The 17,753-nt window shown below is 59.2% G+C and overlaps 3 protein-coding genes across 7 annotated transcripts in view; all 3 read left to right on the top strand.

Annotated features, from left to right (window-relative positions):
- The first annotated feature begins 6 nt into the window (after positions 1-6).
- Positions 7-3,155, top strand: ZNRD2 (zinc ribbon domain containing 2). 2 transcript variants are annotated; one of them, XM_054033565.1, is made up of 4 exons: positions 7-139; positions 1,162-1,313; positions 2,083-2,167; positions 2,592-3,155. In XM_054033565.1, the coding sequence occupies exons 2-4, from the start codon at positions 1,254-1,256 to the stop codon at positions 2,966-2,968; spliced, it is 522 nt and encodes a 173-aa protein (XP_053889540.1). In that variant the 5' UTR covers positions 7-139; positions 1,162-1,253; the 3' UTR covers positions 2,969-3,155. The 2 variants fall into 2 exon arrangements, with proteins under 2 accessions (XP_053889540.1, XP_053889539.1); XM_054033564.1 differs by lacking the exon at positions 7-139 and adding an exon at positions 505-616.
- A 2,890-nt stretch (positions 3,156-6,045) lies between these two features.
- On the top strand, positions 6,046-10,248 carry FAM89B (family with sequence similarity 89 member B). The gene is made up of 2 exons (XM_054034405.1): positions 6,046-7,339; positions 9,406-10,248. The coding sequence occupies exons 1-2, from the start codon at positions 7,085-7,087 to the stop codon at positions 9,688-9,690; spliced, it is 540 nt and encodes a 179-aa protein (XP_053890380.1). The 5' UTR covers positions 6,046-7,084; the 3' UTR covers positions 9,691-10,248.
- Positions 10,249-13,528: 3,280 nt separating this feature from the next.
- EHBP1L1 (EH domain binding protein 1 like 1) overlaps positions 13,529-17,753 on the top strand; it is a 29,062-nt gene continuing 24,837 nt past the window's right edge. Inside the window, exons 1-2 of one of the 4 annotated variants that reach the window (XM_054035939.1) lie at positions 13,529-13,847; positions 14,183-14,410. In XM_054035939.1, coding sequence (XP_053891914.1) covers positions 14,307-14,410 — 104 coding nt within the window. In that variant the 5' untranslated portion in view covers positions 13,529-13,847; positions 14,183-14,306. The remainder of the gene's footprint in view (positions 13,848-14,182; positions 14,411-17,753) is intronic. The other 3 variants (XM_054035940.1, XM_054035941.1, XM_054035942.1) reach the window with 3 other exon arrangements.

Genomic DNA, 17,753 nt, shown 5'->3' with positions numbered 1-17,753 from the left:
TTTCAGTTCGTTCTCACTAAATGAGCGCTCCTCTCGCCCCGCTTGTCACACCAGCGATTAGAAACTGGCTGATACCAACACCGGCGGGGAGCCGGGCCAGCTCGAGCAGGGGTTGGTGGGCCCTGCACCCTGGTGCCAGGTGAGCCGCGGGGGCTGTGAGGTTGCCTCCTGGACGTGCCGTTATGGGGGGCAGGGGGCAGCGAACCGGCCCCAGCCGCAGGTAACCCGAGGGGTGGAGACGGGGGATGGAACCCAGGCGTCCGGGCTCCCGTTGGTCTGTGAGGGCAGCAGGCCCCGAGGTGGGGGTGTCCCTGGAGCTCGCATTTCCCGCGGCTGGGAGGGGAGGAGCGAGGCCGCCACAGGGCCCGATCTCCCGCGGCAGGGGTGGGACGGAAGCCAGGAGGCGGGTCCCCTCCGGCCGGAGAGGCGGGGTCTGCGCCTGGCTTCCGGGCCGGGGCTCCCTGTTCCCGGCTTCGCACAACGTCACTTCCGTCGCGGCACTGAGTCCGAGTGCCCTACATGGAGGGGCTTCCGGTCGGAGGGGGAAGGGGCTGGGACGGGAGCGGCGCAGCAGCAAGGGTGTCCCGAGCGAGTAGCATGGCCCTGAACGCGGCAGGTACCGCCTGGGGGCGGGGCAGGAGCGGGAGAGGATCCCTTGGGGGGTGCCCTGAGCAGGGGATGGATTTAGGGAGGGGAGCAGGAAGGGCAGCTGAGCCTTGAGCTGGGAGCAGGAGTGGGGGCTGGGGAAGCAGAGGAAGGGGCAGCCCTGCAAGAGGTGACGATGGGGTTGGGGTGTTTGGGACATAGGGGCTGCGGGGAGGGACTGTTTGTCAGGGGGCTGGTTGCGGTGGGAGCTGGCTCCCTAAGCAGTGCTAGAGCTGGTGGCATCTGGCAGCGGAGGGAAGGGGGCAACACAGACCCTATTTAACTGCTTCAGCCAGATCAGCCTCTCATGGGCGCAGTGGCACTGCCCCTTCTAGATGGGCACAGCTGGTATCACTGCAGATTGGCATGGTGCTGGGTGAGGGAGCCCTGTACAAACATCTCCTGGGCCCCATCCCACAGGTGACTGCATCTCAGTGTCAGGTATGGGGTCCTTGCTCTGACAGCTTGCAGGGATGCTGTGCGATGGCTCTATCAACTTCCCATCTCCCCCCTCAGGCAACGATGATGGGAACTGGGAGCCACCTTCAGAGGCAGAGCTGAAGGTGATCCAGGCACGGAGGGAGCGGCAGGATAAGATCAGCAGAGTGATGGGCAACTACCTGCTCAAGGGGTACCGCATGCTGGGGGAGTGCTGTGAAGAGTGTGGGGTACGACCTGTCGCTTGTGTGGGAAGCCTAATAGAGGACACTGTGCTCCAAGCAGGAGCAGAGGGCAGTGTAGGGGCCCCCAGCTATCCATCACTAGCTCTGCAGGGAATGTCCTAGGCCAGCTCCATCTCTTCTAGCCTGGGATCCAGTAGGGAGCAGGCTGGGGCCAGCCCTGTCATATGGATAGGCCTGTGGGTCTGATCCACGGGGGAGGGGAGGGATACTGGTCTGGGTGGCCCCATTGGTCTGATCTGGGAGGTGGGAAGGGTGGGATACTAGGCTAAGTGGGCCCATGGATCTGACTGGGGGGAAAGGGAGGCATACTGAGTTGAATGAACCTCAGTGCCTAGTGTGAGTGGGAGCTTCCATCACCCAGCGGTGAGGGGGAGAGTTCCCTCCACCCCCACAGCATGGTATACTCCCCTTCCCATGTGGACTATTCCACCCACCCACCCTACTACATTGTGTTCCCGCCCCAGACCAGGATAGGCTGTAGGGGAAGCTGCTCCACCCCAGGGCCATGCAGTCTAGTCCCTCCCATGCAATGGGGCTCCCAGCCCTCTGGGCGATAATTCCTGGCCTCACCCGCTCTCTTTCCTTCCCTTCCTTTTGCTCCCTCTCCCTCATCAGAGGCCTGAGGGTGGTTCTAGTCTGCCTTTGAGTTAGAGCTGGGGAGCAGCTCTGGTTTCACTGCCCCCCCATCTTGGGACAACCCCCTCTTGCATTGCTCTGCCCTGAAGTCCCACACCAGGCTGTCTCTCCCTTACAGACCATCTTGCTCCAAGACAAGCAGAGGAAACTTTACTGCGTGGCCTGCCAGGAGCTCAACTCTGACATCGACAAAGACAACCCGGGTACGGCCTTTCCCAGCGACGTGCTGTCTACCAGGGAGGTGTTCGAGTGGCATGGGAATAATGGGGGGATTGGCTGGCTCAGGGGCCACGGAATGGGACATGGGGCCTTTCCCCTCTAGGGGGACCAGCTCTGATCTAGTGCTGGTCACTGCATAGAACCTATGGCATCCAGAAGGTCCCTGCCCCAAAGAGCTCACACTCTGAGCAGAAACTGGCACCAAGAGGGGAAGGGACTTGCCCAAGGTCAGTGGCAGTGCTGGGAATAGAACTCAGGAGGCCTGGCTCCCAAGGCAGTGCTTCATTGCCTGCCCTCCCTCAGTTCAGCTGTGAGGCTGTGGCTGCGTCCTGCGTTGCACACTGCTGACCCTGGAAGCAGCTCTGGGACTTGCAGCTCTGACCCAATCTGTCCTCTCTCTCTTTCCAGCGCTGAATGCCCAGGCTGCCCTGTCCCAGGTCCGTGAGCACCAGCTGGCCTCCACCTCAGAGGAGGCCACGCCCCTTGGGTACCTCCCAGCCACCCAGCAGCCCCATGTGCCGCGCCCAGAACACTGTGAGGGGGCGGCCTCAGGACTCCGAGCTGCCGCCACTGCGGCCGCCATACCGCAGGCCCGGTCTGCCCCAACACCTGCCCTGCCTGCTAGCCCCCTGGCTGCAGCAGAGGATGCCATCCTCCAGAAGCTGGGCTGGGCCAGCCAGGAGCTCCAGCACAGCGCCTCCATCGAGCTCAGCCTCCAACTATGCAGCCTCATCCGCTCCTGTGCTGAGTCCTTGAAATGCCTCAAGGAACTGACCCCACAGTGAGTCGCTCATGTCGACCCCGGCCTCCTCAGGGGCAGTGGCCAGGCCCCAGAACACTGACTACACCTGGCACAGCCAGGCCGGGAGGGGGTGAGGACGTCCCCCCAGAGACTCTGTTTTGCCAGCCCCCTTTGGCTGGACAAATATCCTGTTCTTTGTCTGTAGCTTCCGATAAAAGGTCCAAAATCTTGTGAAAGACTCAATCTGATAATTTGGGATAGGGGTGACCCAAAGCATCAGATGCACGGAGATGCCGGGCTGGATCTGACCTGGAGAGGGGGGATTCTATGCTGGATGGGCCATGAGTCTGATCTGGGGCAGGTGGAGCATATGGGGCCAGCCCAGTTCTCCTTTGTTCCATTGTCTCTTGGTCTCACCCAGGCAGCTGTGGCAGGAGCCATGGAGCAGGCATCTGCCAGGCCTATTGTAATATTGAGACAACAGCTATGCAGCCAGGATACCACTGGGCTGGGCTTCCTGCCTGTCATGCCCTGTCCACCCCCCAATGGAACTCCTGGCCAGCTGGATGCTGGGGGAGAGGAGCGGGGGATTCCTGACTGCAGCAGACAGTACCTGGCTCCAGTGCCCCAGCTCACCACTAGGGGGTTGCTATGGGGGCTCAGTAGGGGGCACTCTCCAACTGTAGCCAGAACTGGTCCAAATGCCCTAGCATGGTACTAGGGGATGCTTTGCTGCAGAGAGTGAAGAGGGGCCTCAGTGGGGCACGCTCCCCTTCGGCAGTGATCACTAAATAGCCCACTGGAGTTTCACCAACAGTCGCAGCATCCACACCCAAGTCCCTACGTTCTTCCTTGCACTGAAATCCTCCTTCGCTTCCTGTTGGTGGTTTTAAGCAATGAGTGAGGCAGCTGCACCTCAGTACTGGGAGAGAGACTTCTGTGTAAACATCCTTTCCGCCCCACCCTAGAATCAGCCACTTCTCAGCACCAGGCAAGCGACCCCTATATAAACAGCCCCCACCCCAGAGGCTGCTGCATCTCAGTACCAGGCAGAAGGGATTTCAGGTCAGGCCATTGTTATGCCCAGTGTGTTACCCCCAGGCCATACATCTTGACCTGTGGCCTGAGATGTAGACATTGAAATTGACTAAGATCTGATTGTGAAATTATCTAACCCAACGTCACAGTAAAATGGGAACACACTGTTCAACCAGTGTTTTCTCTGCTCTTTGTGATTCCTTAGTGCAGATTCCCAGTCTGGTTACTAAGGTGACCCACCAGCTTCCTTCTGAATTGTTTTGTGACTCACCATTACATATATACACCGTCTCCCCAGCACTACAATCCTCATTCCAGCCCAGTGTGGAGGAGGTGGGGGGTGGGTTGGAGAGTGAGTTTGCCCTGCAGAATACCTGGAATAACGTGGGACCCCCACCCCGTCGGCCAGATCTCTCACACACTGCATATGCAAGGTCAGGGGCAGAGTGGCACACTGTTCAAAAGGCATCCCCCATCCAATACTGAATACAACTGTGTCTAGTTTTATCTCAGTACTGGATGGGGACAAGCTGCCCAAAAAGGGGACTGCCCAGTTCAAAGCCAGATGAGTGGCCTCATGGCCTCACTGCACTGCAACGGTGGCTCCCATCATAGGCACCGACAGAAAAAAATTGGTGGCTGCTTAGCACCCACCGGCAGAGCCCTGCCCTCCACCCCCCGCTCCAGCTTACCTCCAGCTTACGAGCGCGCCGCCGTGTCCTGCTTCTCCCCCCTCCCTCCCAGCACTTGTGCCGTGAAACAGCTGTTTCTGGGACAGGGAGGGAAAGGGGAGGAGGGGGAACACGGCAGGGCTGGGGGAAGAGGCGGGGCTGGAGTGGGGATTTGGGGAAGGGATCCAATAGGGTAGGGGTTCTCAAACTGGGGGTCGGGAGCCCTCAGGGGGTCATGAGACTATTATGTGGGGGGTCGCAAGCTGTCAGCCTCCACCACAAACCCCGCTTTGCCTCCAGAATTTATAATGGTGTTAAATATATTAAAAAGTGTTTGTAATTTATATGCGGGGGGGCACACTCAGAGGCTTGCTATGTGAAAAGGGTCACCAGTACAAAAGTGTGAGAATCACTACAATAGGGGTAGGGAGGGGGCGGAGTTAGGGCAGGAACTTTGGGGGATGGGGGCGGGGCCAGGGGAGGGGAAAGGGTGGAGTCGGGGGGGGGGGGCATGGGCACCCACAGTGTGCCAGAGAAAGTTGGCGCCTATGGCTCCCATCTCACAGCTGGACTCGGCTCCCTGCTTTGCTCCAGCAGTTGCCATCTGGTGCACAGGGTCACAGTGCCACTCAGGTGTGGCTGAGCGCTGCCCAGACCCCGACTGAGAGCAGGGGAGCCCCACTTCAGGCCAGGCGCTACCCAGATTCTGACTGAGAGTAGGGGGGCCCCCTTCAGGCCAGGTGCTGCCCAGACCACCATTGAGAGAGGCGGGGCCCCCCATTGGCCTGAGTGCTGCCCAAGCTGAGATTGTGCACCCCTGTGGGCTGGGCACTGTACAGACACACAGTGAAAGACAATCCTGCTTCCCAAGAGGTTACAGTCGAAACAACCAAAGGAAGGATTATGACCTGGGAAACGGACCAAGAAACGAAGGGCCTTGACCAAAGTCACACTGCATGTCAGTGCCAGAGCCAGGGATAGAACCCAGGAGTTCTGACCCCCATCACTGCCCCTGATCTCACCCCCGAGTTCCCTTCCAGGGTTAGGAATAGAACCCAGGACTCCTGGCTGTCAGTTGGATGTGGGTGGGGGAGGGGGGTGTTGGAGCCTAGATGCCCGGGGGCGGGGTAGCAGGCTGGATGGGCCCAAGCATCTGAGCTGGGGAGGAATCGGCTTTTTGGTTTGGGACACGTCCGATCTGCCCCTTCCCCCCAGCCCTGCTGCTAGCAGAGGCCGCTGTTTTTCTCCAGCTAAGCGGCTTTCCCCACCCTACCCCCCAGGCGTCTGGCCAGAGGATTAGCATCCCAGGGCCGGCCTTCCCTGACGATGGGCCCCACCGCAGCCCTGGAAAGCGCCTATTGGCGGAGGCAGGGGGGGGGGATCTGATCGCATAGTCCTGTCGCCCCCGCCCTCGGAGGAGCCAGGGCCCTGTTTGCCCTCAGGAAGGGGTCTCCTTGTGCTCCAGCTGCTGTTGCCCCTTTAAGCGCGCGACAGCCTGCCCCCTTTTGGGAAGGGGGGGTCTGGAAGGGACCAGGTGGGGTGTGGTAGCGGCAGGCAGAGCAAACAAAGGGAGACCGGCGCAGGGCGAGCCGGCTCGGGGGCACGGATTAGGGAGCCCATCAGCTGCTGTCAGGCTGCCACGCCCCCTCTGTCGGTCTGTCTCTGTTCGAAGTGCTGCAGGACCTGGGTGGAGATCCGGATTCCGACCTCCCCGGGCCGTTGGGAGTGTGGCTGGCCAGCATCTGCACTCCTCCGCCTGAGAAGTCTTTCTCTGTCCCTCCATCCACCCCGCCCCCCCCCCGGCTCCGCAGAGGGGGGTTCGGGGCCGGGAGCCCGCGGAACAAAGGGAGCAGGAAGAAACACCAGATGGAAAAATAGAAAGGAAAAAAGCGAGCTGGGAAGCGGAGGAGCGCGGATGGCAGCGGGAGGCGCCTGCGCCGCAGGGGCAGGAGACTTGAGGATGAGCTGCCCTGAGATCCTGGGTTAGCCACGGGTGTTGAGCAGGGGCTTGGAATGATCCGCCCGGCCCTTTCCTAGCCCCCAGGGTGGGGGAGTGAGGCCAGCATGAACCCCCCCGCCCTGAGCTGCTAAACAGCCTGGGTCTGCACTAGCCAGGGCGCTGCAGGCGCTGGCTGACAAGAGGGGCAATCGGCCCGTTAGAAAGCTGCAGGGGACAGCCACATTCCCGAGGGCATACGGCCCCTGGCAGGGGCTGCTGGCATCCAGGACAGTCCTATTAGGGCATAGTTAGCTCGGTTCTGGCTGTCCCCCATAGACATTGCTTGGGAGCCTAGTAAAGAGCCCTGTCCCCAACCCCAGAGAGTCAGGCTTTGGAAGGGGACAGAAAGGGAGATTCCTGTATAACCCAGAGTGGCCCAGACGCACGTCTGCCATTGGCTGGGCTTATCTCCCTAGAAGCTCTTTCTTTCCTTCCCCATCTCCTGTCCACAATGAACGGCCTCCAGCCACCCCAGGACTGCCTGGGGGGCAATGTCTGCTCCATCGAAGGTCTCCCCCCACTTCCCAAGGGCCTCAGCGGGATCCTCAACTCCAGTGGCGGCTCGTGGCGTGAGATTGAGAAAGTGTACAGCAAGAAGACACGGATCCAGGACGACCTGAGCAAGTCACGGGCGGCCTCTGAGAAGCTGCTGAGGAGCAAACCGGCCAACCTGGACTCAGCGCTGGCCATGCTGCGCAAGGAGATGGTAACCGTGCCCCTGCCCCCCATAGCACAGCCTCCCCCATGTGGCACATCCCCTCTGCTCTCCCACGACATTCCCCCTGCCTCCGATGCTCCCCTTAGCCGGGGTGGGCCTGCTGGGGTTCCTGGGGCAGCAGGCAGTGTGTATATGTGTTTGGGGGGACGGGGAGACTTGCCTCCCAGAGCTTGGGACCTTGGCAGGGCTGGGGGATTTCGCCGCGTCTCACGAGTCTCACCATTTTTGGTGTTGCTCTGAAGCCCCAGGCAGGGAATTGTGGGAGAGTTGTCAGCTCTCCTTGATTAGCCCTTGTCCACACCCCAAGCTGTCCTGCTCAAAAAGCTCTGGGCTAAAGTACAGCAATGCCTGCTAGTGTGGATGCAGCTATAATGGGATAAAGGTGCTAATCCCAGGATAGCTATTCCTGATTGAGAAGGAGACTAAACAAAACTAGGCTAAGGCACCTTTATCCCAGTATAACTGTAGCCACGCTAGGTATTGTCCTCCTATAGCTCTATGGGTGTAAAATCACACACACACGCCCCAACTGACACGGTTGCACCCTGACAAACAACAACACTAGCTAGTGTCTAGCTCTCCTTTCCGGGGGAAAAGCTGGAGAATGTGGCCAAGCTACAGCTGTCCCCCCACCCCCAGGTTCCAAGGCAGCAGGCAAAGAAATAGGACCCACGATTATATATTCAGGGGCAGGGGGTGTCTGGCTTACAATTTTTCAACTGCTTGGGGTTGGCATGACTGAATGTGATTGGCACCGGGGTCAAAGTGTCTTTGGTTGTGTTTGTGTCCATGTGCATGTGTAACTTTGTGTTGGTGCCTGTGTGTATAGAAGGGAGCATGTATTGTGTATTGTAAATACCTAGCATGTGGGCGGTGCACACAGGTGCATGTTTGTGTACCTGTATGTGTAGCATTGTGTTGGGTCTGGGCACAAATGCACGTGTTTCTGTATGAATGTCCATGCTGTGTATAAAGTGTGTTCTGTACATATAGGGGACATTCTCTGGCCTGTGCTATACAGGAGGTCAGGCCAGATGATCTAATGGTCCCTTCTGGCCTTGAAATCTATATATCTCTGTATAATTAATAGAAGTAATATGAGGTAGAAATGAGGTTGTGAGGGGCCTAATGGGGGTTGCCCCATTGAAGACAAGTTGAGGGAGTCCAGGCTGCATTGGCATAGACATGTCCAACGGGCACCCCAGAGGTATATTGGTAGGACGGCCCTTGCAATGATTGTGAATAGAAGATGACTCAGAAGGGAGCCAAAGACTTGGGACATCAGATACATTCAAGGAGGATAGGTCCATCAAAATGGCTATTAGCCAAGATGGTCAGGGATGCAACCCCTCACTCTGGCAGTCAGAAGCTGGAACTGGATGACAGGGGATGGATCACTCTGTAATTGCCCTGTTCTGTTTATTCCATCTGAAACATCTGGCACCAGCCATCGTCAGAAGACAGGATATACTAGGCTAGATGGACCATTATGTTCTTATGACATGGACCAGATATAAGCAGAAATTAGAGAGACCAGTCTGCACAACAGCCAGATGTCTGATCATGGGGTTTGGAAGAAGAAGGCTGTAAAGGTCACCGACCCCAAATAGGGAAGTAGCAAGAAGGAAGAAGAGGAAGGGTAGTAGCATCTAGGAGCCCTTGTCATGGAGCAGGCCCCCATTGCACTAGGCACTGTACAAACACAGATGAAATCGCATGCACGCCCACACTGCCATGCTGCTGTGAATGTGCACTGTGTTCATAGAATAAGCATGTGTGGTGATATCTGTGTGTACAGGCATTGACACACATTAAATACGTGCATACATGCTTTGAGTGTCTATAAGTATGAGAACACACACACAGCGCAGGTCTCATCCCTCCCAGCGGGGGCAGCAGAGACAGCCACACTGTTGGTGGGGTGGAATAGCAAGTGGCCGAGGTGTGGATTGAGGCTGAGCAGTGGGGCTGCGGGTTGGGATGAGGGGTACCAGGGAGCCATATGGGGGAATAGACCCAACTGTGACAGACCCTCCCGGTCCCTCTCCCCCTAGGTGGGCCTGCGCCAGCTGGACATGTCCCTGCTGTGCCAGCTGTGGTCGCTGTACGAATCGATCCAGGAGTACAAGGGGCTGTTCCAGGACATGTCATCGTCCCTGCACTCCGAGGGCTCCTACACCGCTGAGAATGGCTTCTCTGATGAGGACGATGAGTTTGAGGTGGAGCCGCCGGGTGCTGACGTGCGCAAGGAGACCCCACTGCTGGGCCGGCTCAGCTTGCCTCAGCCCCAGAACTCCCGTGACCAGTGGCTGCAGGACTCCTTCCACATCACCATCTGAATCCTGCAGCCACCATAGCCTCACCCCGTTTGGAGTAGTAGCATGTGTAGCTGGGAGCTCCCTACAGCGCCCCCTGTTGGGAGAGGCCAGGGCTGGAGTAGCCTGGCTCTCCCCCTGCAGCCAGGGCTCCTGCCCCGCTCCCTATAGTGCCCCATGCTGGGAGAGGCCAGGGCTACAGTATCTGGGAGCTCCCTCTACAGCCAGCATGCCTGCCCTGCTCCCTATAATGCCCCATGCTGGGAGAGGCCAGGGCTACAGTATCTGGGAACTCCCTCTACAGCCAGCACATCTGCCCCACTCCCTATAGTGCCCCATGTGGGGAGAGGCTGGAGCAGTGCATTTTCTGGCATTGCTGCGGGTAGGATCATGTTAGCAGTTTTTAGTGCCTCAGCCATGAGCCAAAAATGGCCACTTTTAAGATATTTAAAAAAATAAAATTTAAAAAAATTTGACACATAGGGGGAAAACCTCCTGAAGTGGGAGAGGTGAAATGTAATATATACAGCATGTCGGGGCTCGAACCCCACCAGAGCTGTGAAATAAATCCTCAGAAATTGACTTGGCCGTGTATTATTCCAATACCTAGGAGTGGGGGTCAGGACTTGGGAAAATAACTGCAGTGTTTGTGTCGGACCCACTGGAGTTCTAGTTTTGTCCCCCCACTCTCACTGGCCCCACAGGGTAACTGACATGACCAAGAGTTACCTGCTCCCTGTTTCAATTGCCAACTGGGCCCATTGGAGACTGCAGGAGGGGAGGGGGATGGAGGACAGATCCCAGCAGCTGGGGAGGAGGGTGGCGGGGGGAGCACAGGGCAAGGGGAGGTCATGGAGGGGTCCTGGCAGTGGGGGAGGAAGGTGGCATAGGGCAAGCAGCCCAAGGAGAGGGGTCCCAGCAGTGTGGGGGGAACATGGGGAGAAAGACTCCAAACCATGGTTTAATCTTTCCTTGTCACAGTGTGATTTTGGGGCTGATCTTGTGGTGTTTGAATGTTCAGGGTTGGTGACACCGTGTTTTCCCCCCAAAAAACTAGCGGTTGCTCCTGCCCCACCTGCTTGGGAACAGAAGGGGCAGGGGTGTTGAACCTAGGGGGCTCTGTGCACTGCTTCATTTGTAATGAAAGAGATGCTAGGGCTCAAGCAATCTTTTTATTTTCATAACTGACATGTCAAGCCCAGAGGTGCTGGGGCTAGGAACAGCCAAGCCCAGAGGTGCCGGGGCTAAGAACTGCTAAGCCAAGAGGCTGAGCCCTGGCAAAAACTGGCTGCGAGAATTCTTGCAGAGATGGTTCATGGCCAGCAGGCGGGGCCATGGGTCTGAATTTCAGCCCCCAGGGAGATGGTCTCATGGCTCCATTAGCAGGATGTGGGGGGGAGATCCTATCCCTCCAGTCCCCACCAGTTTTGGTGTCCATCTTCCCCAGGCCGATCAAGGGGACACTGGCGTCCCTGAACCCCCAGATCCCACACTATGTCCAGCTCTGGTCCGCAGGATCCCCACACACAATGGCCTTGCCGGCCCCACTTCCTCCTATTCTCACTCAGCAACTCTGGCAGGAAGCCCCCTGCAGGCCTGGGAGGGGAGGGGCAATTCTGTGGGCCTGTTACCCTTAGCCCCTCCCCATCCCACTCCGGGGTGGGACTGGGCCTCACAGCAGGGCCTGGGCCTGGCTGGACAATACATCCTATCCCAACCTTCTCCCAGCTGGGGGGGCAGCTGAGTGGTCTAAATTATACCAACTCTACAGTTCTGGGAGCAGCATGGGATTTAGTGGGTGGGCTAGGAGCCAGGACTCCTGGGTTCTAGTCTCACCTCTGGGAGCGCAGTGGGGGGTCAGGGTTTCTATTCCCATTTTGCTTATTTTTTTTGCCCCAAATGAGTGCAGAGGCCTCCGCAGGCTCCAGGACTCCCATGGCTGAGTGCCCTTGGGGCACACAGTGCATGGCAAATACCAGTCTGTTCCTCTGCCCTGACTCCTGTCCCCCCTAGTGTTCACCAGTGTGTTCTACAGCTGCCAATCCCTGCTCTGCTGTCAGCCCCCAGGTTTGTGCCCCCTACACTGGAATGGGGTGGGGGAGGTAGAGGCAGACTGGGAAGGGGCTGCTAGTTCTTCCCAAGCTGACAGCCCATCCCCTCTCACCCTCCCTTCCCAGCTGGGGTGGGCATGGCTATAGAAGCCCAGCCCTGAGACAGGATTGCTCAGTGTTTGGCAAGAGAAACCACAATGGAAAGGGCTTGGGAGTGCATCCCTAGGGCTGCCGGACAGGAGTGAGGGGCACCAGCAGGGCTTGGGGGAAGGCCCAAGGCTGGACTGGCAGAGGGCTGTGGATCAGGATTGAGGGGCACTGGCAGGGCTGGGGGGAAAGGCCCGGGGCTGGGGTAGCAGGGGGCTGTGGGACAGGAGTGAGGACCAAGATGTGACACCCTGGTTCAGATGCAGATTCTGCTGAGTTAACAATGAGATGGGGGCTGGTGATTCAGCCGCTGACTCAGAGGCAGCTGGTTTTGTATGGGGCAGTGGGGACACATTGCCCCCCCCCACACACACACACACTTTGGAATGGTCACATCAACCCCTGTGGGTGGGGAGTGGGGAAAGCGCTCATCCTGATCCAGACCTGTGTTTGGAGCATGGCAGGAGTCCAGGACTGTGGCTCACTGACAAGCAACATGTGACATGTGTGTGGTTGCACACGGTGCACATGAGCTCACCATCAACTGCCTGTGGCTATCCAGACACCCTGCCACACGTGACACACACACAAGTGACAGGCAGATGTGTGGCCACAGGCTTGTGCACCCGCCTATGGCTGTGCGTGAGTAGTCACAAGGGAACCAGGGGGGAGGCCTATGTCCATGTGGCTTGCATGTGTGTGACCCTGCCAGGCAGGGATCCTTGTGCCAATGCCTGTGCTGGCGTGTGCACTTTTGCAGGAGGGCGCATGTGGCAGGAGGCCCCTGCCCGGGGCTGGGGGGAGCTGGCTGCTCTCTGGGCCTGTCCAGCCGTTTCTAAATTTGGGGTGGTGAATTTTCCACCCCGGAGCGCAGGCGGCTCCGATGCCAGGACCCAGCTCAGCTTACTGGGTATTTATACCCGCTGAGCCTGCGGGCAGCTATGTGAGCAGGGGGGTGGGAGCAGTTCAGTGGGGGAGGGGCAGAGGGGTTGGGCTGGGGAAGTTGTGGGGAGGGGAAGGGTCCGTCTCCAGTCTGGTCTTAGTTGTGACCCCCAGTTGTGATCCTCTCCCTCCCCATACTGTGTCACCTCCCTCCCCTGCCTCGCCCCCCCCCTCCTGCCCAGGACTGAGATAACCCAGTTCCTCAGGGAAGTAATGGTGTGTGTGGGGGGGCAGATATTTGGGGGGGTGTCCAGAGAAGGGGCATAGGGGTGCAGTGGGAACTTTTTAATCGATCTCAGATCTATTTACCACTTCTCCCGCCCCTACAAAAACGGTGTCCCTCAACTGTGAATCCCTGGGTGTTGGGGGGGCAACTGCTGTCCACCTCCCAGGCTGCCCCCATCTGCACCACCCCCACACCATCAATCCCCCACTCTTCCCGTCCCCCCTCACTACCCCCAGCTACCCCCACTCTTTCCCCATCCCCTCCATTTAGCCCCCTCCCATTCTCCCCATCTACCCCCGACTCCTCACCCCCATGTACCCCCAGCCCCAATATCAGAGCCCCTCCCCCCATCGCCCCAGACGTGTCTGGGCTAAAGCGCCCACCCTGGTGGGTCGCATTTCCAGTAACGGCCCCATTTACCCCCCAGCCCCGCCCTGCCGCCCACCCCTGCCCCCTGGCTGGGGGGAGCCGGGCTCGCGCCTTTCTCTGCTTCTCCTTTCGCCTCCTTCTGCTTCTTGTTTCGTCTCAGCGCGAACTTCCTGAGCGGGGCGAGCCCGGCCCAGCCCAGCCCAGCCCGGCCCAGCGCTCACCCCCGGCGCCCCGAGTCCCGGGGAGGGGCGTGCGGGATCCAGGAAGCGCAGACACGGCCGGCCGACAGGCGCTGGCAGCCTGGCACGGCTCCCTCGGCCCCTCGTTCGCATTCGCCGGAGTTTTCCCTTCTCTCCCTGTCGGACTCGGACACGGGAACCGAGTTGGAACTGATCTGCCCGGCGTCTGGCCCGGGGGCAGAGAGCGGGACCGGGGAGACACCGGGGGTGAGAGCCAAGCGCCCCCCGGGATCGGGGTGTCCGGGCCGGGGGGGGGGAGAGACAAGAACCCCCCTGGTGTCGGGGGGGAGCCCAGCCCCCCAGAGCTCGGGGTGTCCGGTGGGAGCCCCCCAGGGATCGGGTGTCTGGGGGGAGCCCAGTCCCCCTCAGGTGTCGGGGCGGAGCCCAACCTCTCAAAGATCGGGGTGTCCGGGGGGAGCCCAGCCCCCCTAGGGATCGGGGTGTCCGGGGGGTAAGCCAAGCCACCCGTGATTTTTCGGGGAGCCCCGTTGGCTCAGTGCCCGCATCCAAGCCGTCGCCGCTCGGGTGTCGTTTTCCGGCAGCCTCGGGGTCTGGGACGATGGGCATCTCGGGGCATCGGCCGGGGCCGCGGGGGCAGCCGTGACCTGAGAGGCGCCTGGTCCGGCTCGGCGGGGGACTGCTCCGCGGGATCCCCTACGAGTCGCGATGAGCTCCGCGTGGAAGAGACTCCAGCGCGTGGGAAAACGCGCCTCCAAGTTTCAGTTCGTGGCCTGTTACCAGGAGCTGATGGTGGAGTGCACCAAGAAATGGTGAGTGGGGCCAGCCCCGCCCTGGGGCAGACACGGCCCGGCTCGCAGCCAGCCTTGCGTGGGACACAGGTGGGCACGGGGACCCCGGGGTATTTAATGGGGCAGAAGTGCGCATGGGGGGACCCCAGTATATCTAAGGGACAGAGGTGCGCATGGGGGGACCCTAGTATATTTTATGGGGCAGAGGTGGGCACGGGAGACCTCAGTATATCTAATGGGGGAGAGGTGGGCATGGGGGACCCCAGGATATCAAAGGGTTAAAGGTTGGCTCGGGGTACCCCAGTATATCTAAGGGGGAGATTAGGAATGTGAGGATGAGGGGAGGATTTGGGGGGGGGGGGTTGTCACAGGGAGAGGGAAGCTCTTCTCAGCCTCTTATTTTTGTTTATTAATATGAGTTAATTAATCAAGGAGACTTAAGGAGGGGGCCAGGTACCTCTGGTGGGGGTGGGGGGGATTAACTCTTTCTTAACTGACAGACCCCAATGGGGGACAGGGTGGGGGTCAGTTGTTTCACTCTGGAAATGTTTTTTCCCCTATTTTAGCCATAGGAAGGGAGCCTCCCAAAATACTGTTGGGAGGGGTGACTGAGTGAGAGGAGCCCAGATTGTTGTCATGGGGGAGCTGTCAAGGCTGGTCTGGAAGATGGGACACTCCCCTCCCCGGTCATGGTGGGGAAATTTGGGCATCTTGGGGAGGGGAATTGAGGGTGGAAAGGGGTCAGTCCCCACACTCCAGTTTATAGTGGTTGAGACTCCTCCCTCCTACTCTGACCCCATGTTCCTGCTTCCACCCCAATGCTCCCCATTTCCAAATCTCCCCCCTGCTGAGCCCAGCTCCCTTAGTAGCTCCTGGGTCAGAGGGGGGCGCCTTGGGGCTGGCCTCTGCACAGAGATGTGAGGAGGCCTGGTTCTTGTGGAGCTGGGAAGGGTAATTGTAGAGTTGGTGGTTCAGGGGCAAAGTCTGAGGGCCCAGTCCACTGTGGGACTTGGTTGATGCAGACTGCTCCCCTCAGGCCCAGGTGGCAAACCAGCCACAGGTCTTCCCCCCGCCCCATGCCACCTGTGGAGGTGTCCCTCAGTACATGCAGGGCTTGTGTGGGAGGGGAAATCTAGAGCTGAACCTAGGACTCAGGGACTAGCAGGAGGTAGGGGCATCCCTCCAGGATGGGGGGCAAAGCAGAAGAATTGAGAACATGCTCTAGAACACAGGGATTGGCAGAAGGTGGGTGTCTCTCAAGGCTTGGAAGAGGGGCTGGGGCAGGAGGAATCTAGACCGTGCACTAGACCATGGGGAGTGACAGGTGGTGGTGGTGTTCCTCTAGGATTGGGATATGGTTGGAGTCTAGAGCATGCTCTAGAACATGGAGATAGGGGGAATCTCTTAATGTCCTGTTTTAGGGAGTGGCTAGAGCTGGAGACATCCCCTGTGATTTAGGGGGAACCTAGAAGTGGAAAGATCCCCCTCTCCCAAGCTCTGGACCATCTCCATGGAAATGGGAGGAGCCAGCAGGGGGGAGAGCTGGTGGGATTTTTTTTAACTAAAATGACCTTAAAAGGGATTCATGGAAAAATGATAAATATTTAGTGACAGCAGCTAAAAATAGAATCAGGAGGGAGGGGTAGGGGCCTGGGAAGGGGGGCAGAGGAGGGGGGGCAGAGAGACTGTAGGAAGAGTGGGCTTATTGGGAGGGGGGGCAGGATAAAGGCCTCTCTTTGGGATTAGATCAGGGGCCCTTGCAGAGCAGAAGTGTTCCAACTGGGTCCCCCAGGCCCCTCCCCTTCCCTTAAAATCCCGCCCTCATATGCTCCTTCCCCCCCTCTCTGTGGTTCCTCCCCACAATCTCTCTCCCTCAGGGTCTCCTCCCCCTTTCCCAAATGCTCCTCCCCTTTCCTCATTGTCCCTCCTCTTCCCCCCATGACCCCTCCCTGTTCTCCAGCCCCACCCTCATGCTTCCTCTCCCACCTCTCCTGTTGCCATGCCCCAGGGATTTCCCCCACCACGATCCCTGGATGGGGCCCAAAGCCCCAGCCTGGTGGGTATCTCCCTGCCCCCTGGGCTCCGTCTACCCCCGATCCAGGCCTGTGGAGGAGTTAGGGGGGTATCAGGTTTCCCAGCAAGACACCAATTTAGCTCAGCACCTGCACAGATGCTCTGATCTCCGACCCTCTCCTGACAGAGCTAAATTTAGCCCCTTGGTCACAAGCCCAGGAGGGAGGAAGGTGCTTGTAAACTGGCCCAGGTCTCAGAGCAATGCACCTGGCCAGGGGCTCAGGGCTGGAGTTGCAGGGGGCTGCAGGTTGAGAGTGAGGAGCTTTGGCAGCTGGGAGGGGAAGCCCAGAGCTGGGATAGCGTGGGGCTGTGGGCCAGGAGTGAGGGGCACCGGCAGAGCAGTAGGTGGGGGAGGCCAGGGCTGGGCTAGCAGGGGGCTGTGGGCCGGGAGCGAGGGGCACCGGCAGAGCTGAAGGTGGGGGAAGCCAGGGCTGGGCTCTGTGGGCTGGGAGTGAGGGGCACCGGCAGAGCTGAAGGTGGGGGAAGCCAGGGCTGGGCTCTGTGGGCTGGGAGTGAGGGGCACCGGCAGAGCTGAAGGTGAGGGAAGCCAGGGCTGGGTTGCAGCTGAGCTGTGGGGGGGCTGTGAGCTGGGACTGAGGATTTGCTACAAGATGAGTGTGTTTATATTTCCACTCCTACAAGAGCTAAGAATACCCCACAATGGTCAATGTTATGATGACAGTGCTAGGATGGGGGAGGGGTGCCTCCTGGGTGTCCTGGCAGGGCTCAGACATTCTGGCTAGCAGGAGGTTTAGAAACTCCTGGGTGGGTGGTTGTGAAGGTGCCAGGTTGGATGGGCCCATGGGGCTGCTCTGGGGCTGCCCGCTGACCTTGGGAGGGTGCCAGAGTGACGTCTGTGGGTTGGAGGTGAAGGGCCTTGGCTGAGATTCTGGGAGAGGGGGGACCCTGGGAATCAGTGACAGCATCAGGGTGGGGGAGCGAGGCCTTGACTGACACAGACAGATGGGAGTTGACCTGTAGACTCCATAGCACTTCAGGCCAGCCCAACCCCTCTGGGAGCCCAGGGCTGGGATAGGAAGGGGCGGCAGGGCCGGCTCCAGGCACCAGCTTAACAAGCAGGTGCTTGGGGCGGCCAAGGGAGAGGGGCAGCACCTGCGGCAATTCGTGGGCGGCAGGTCCCTCACTCCCTCTAGGAGCGAAGGACCTGCCGCTGAACTGCTGCCGCCGATCGTGGCTTTTTTTTTTTTTCCCAATTGCCGCTGCTGATCGCGATCACGGCTTTTTTTTTTTTTTTTTTTTTTTGCTTGGGGCGGCAGAAATGCTGGAGCCG

The sequence above is a fragment of the Malaclemys terrapin genome, chromosome 7 (assembly GCF_027887155.1).
Source record: "Malaclemys terrapin pileata isolate rMalTer1 chromosome 7, rMalTer1.hap1, whole genome shotgun sequence".
NCBI lineage: Eukaryota > Metazoa > Chordata > Testudines > Emydidae > Malaclemys > Malaclemys terrapin.
The sequence above is the reverse complement of the archived record's forward strand: the minus strand, read 5'-3'. Positions and strand labels throughout refer to the sequence as shown.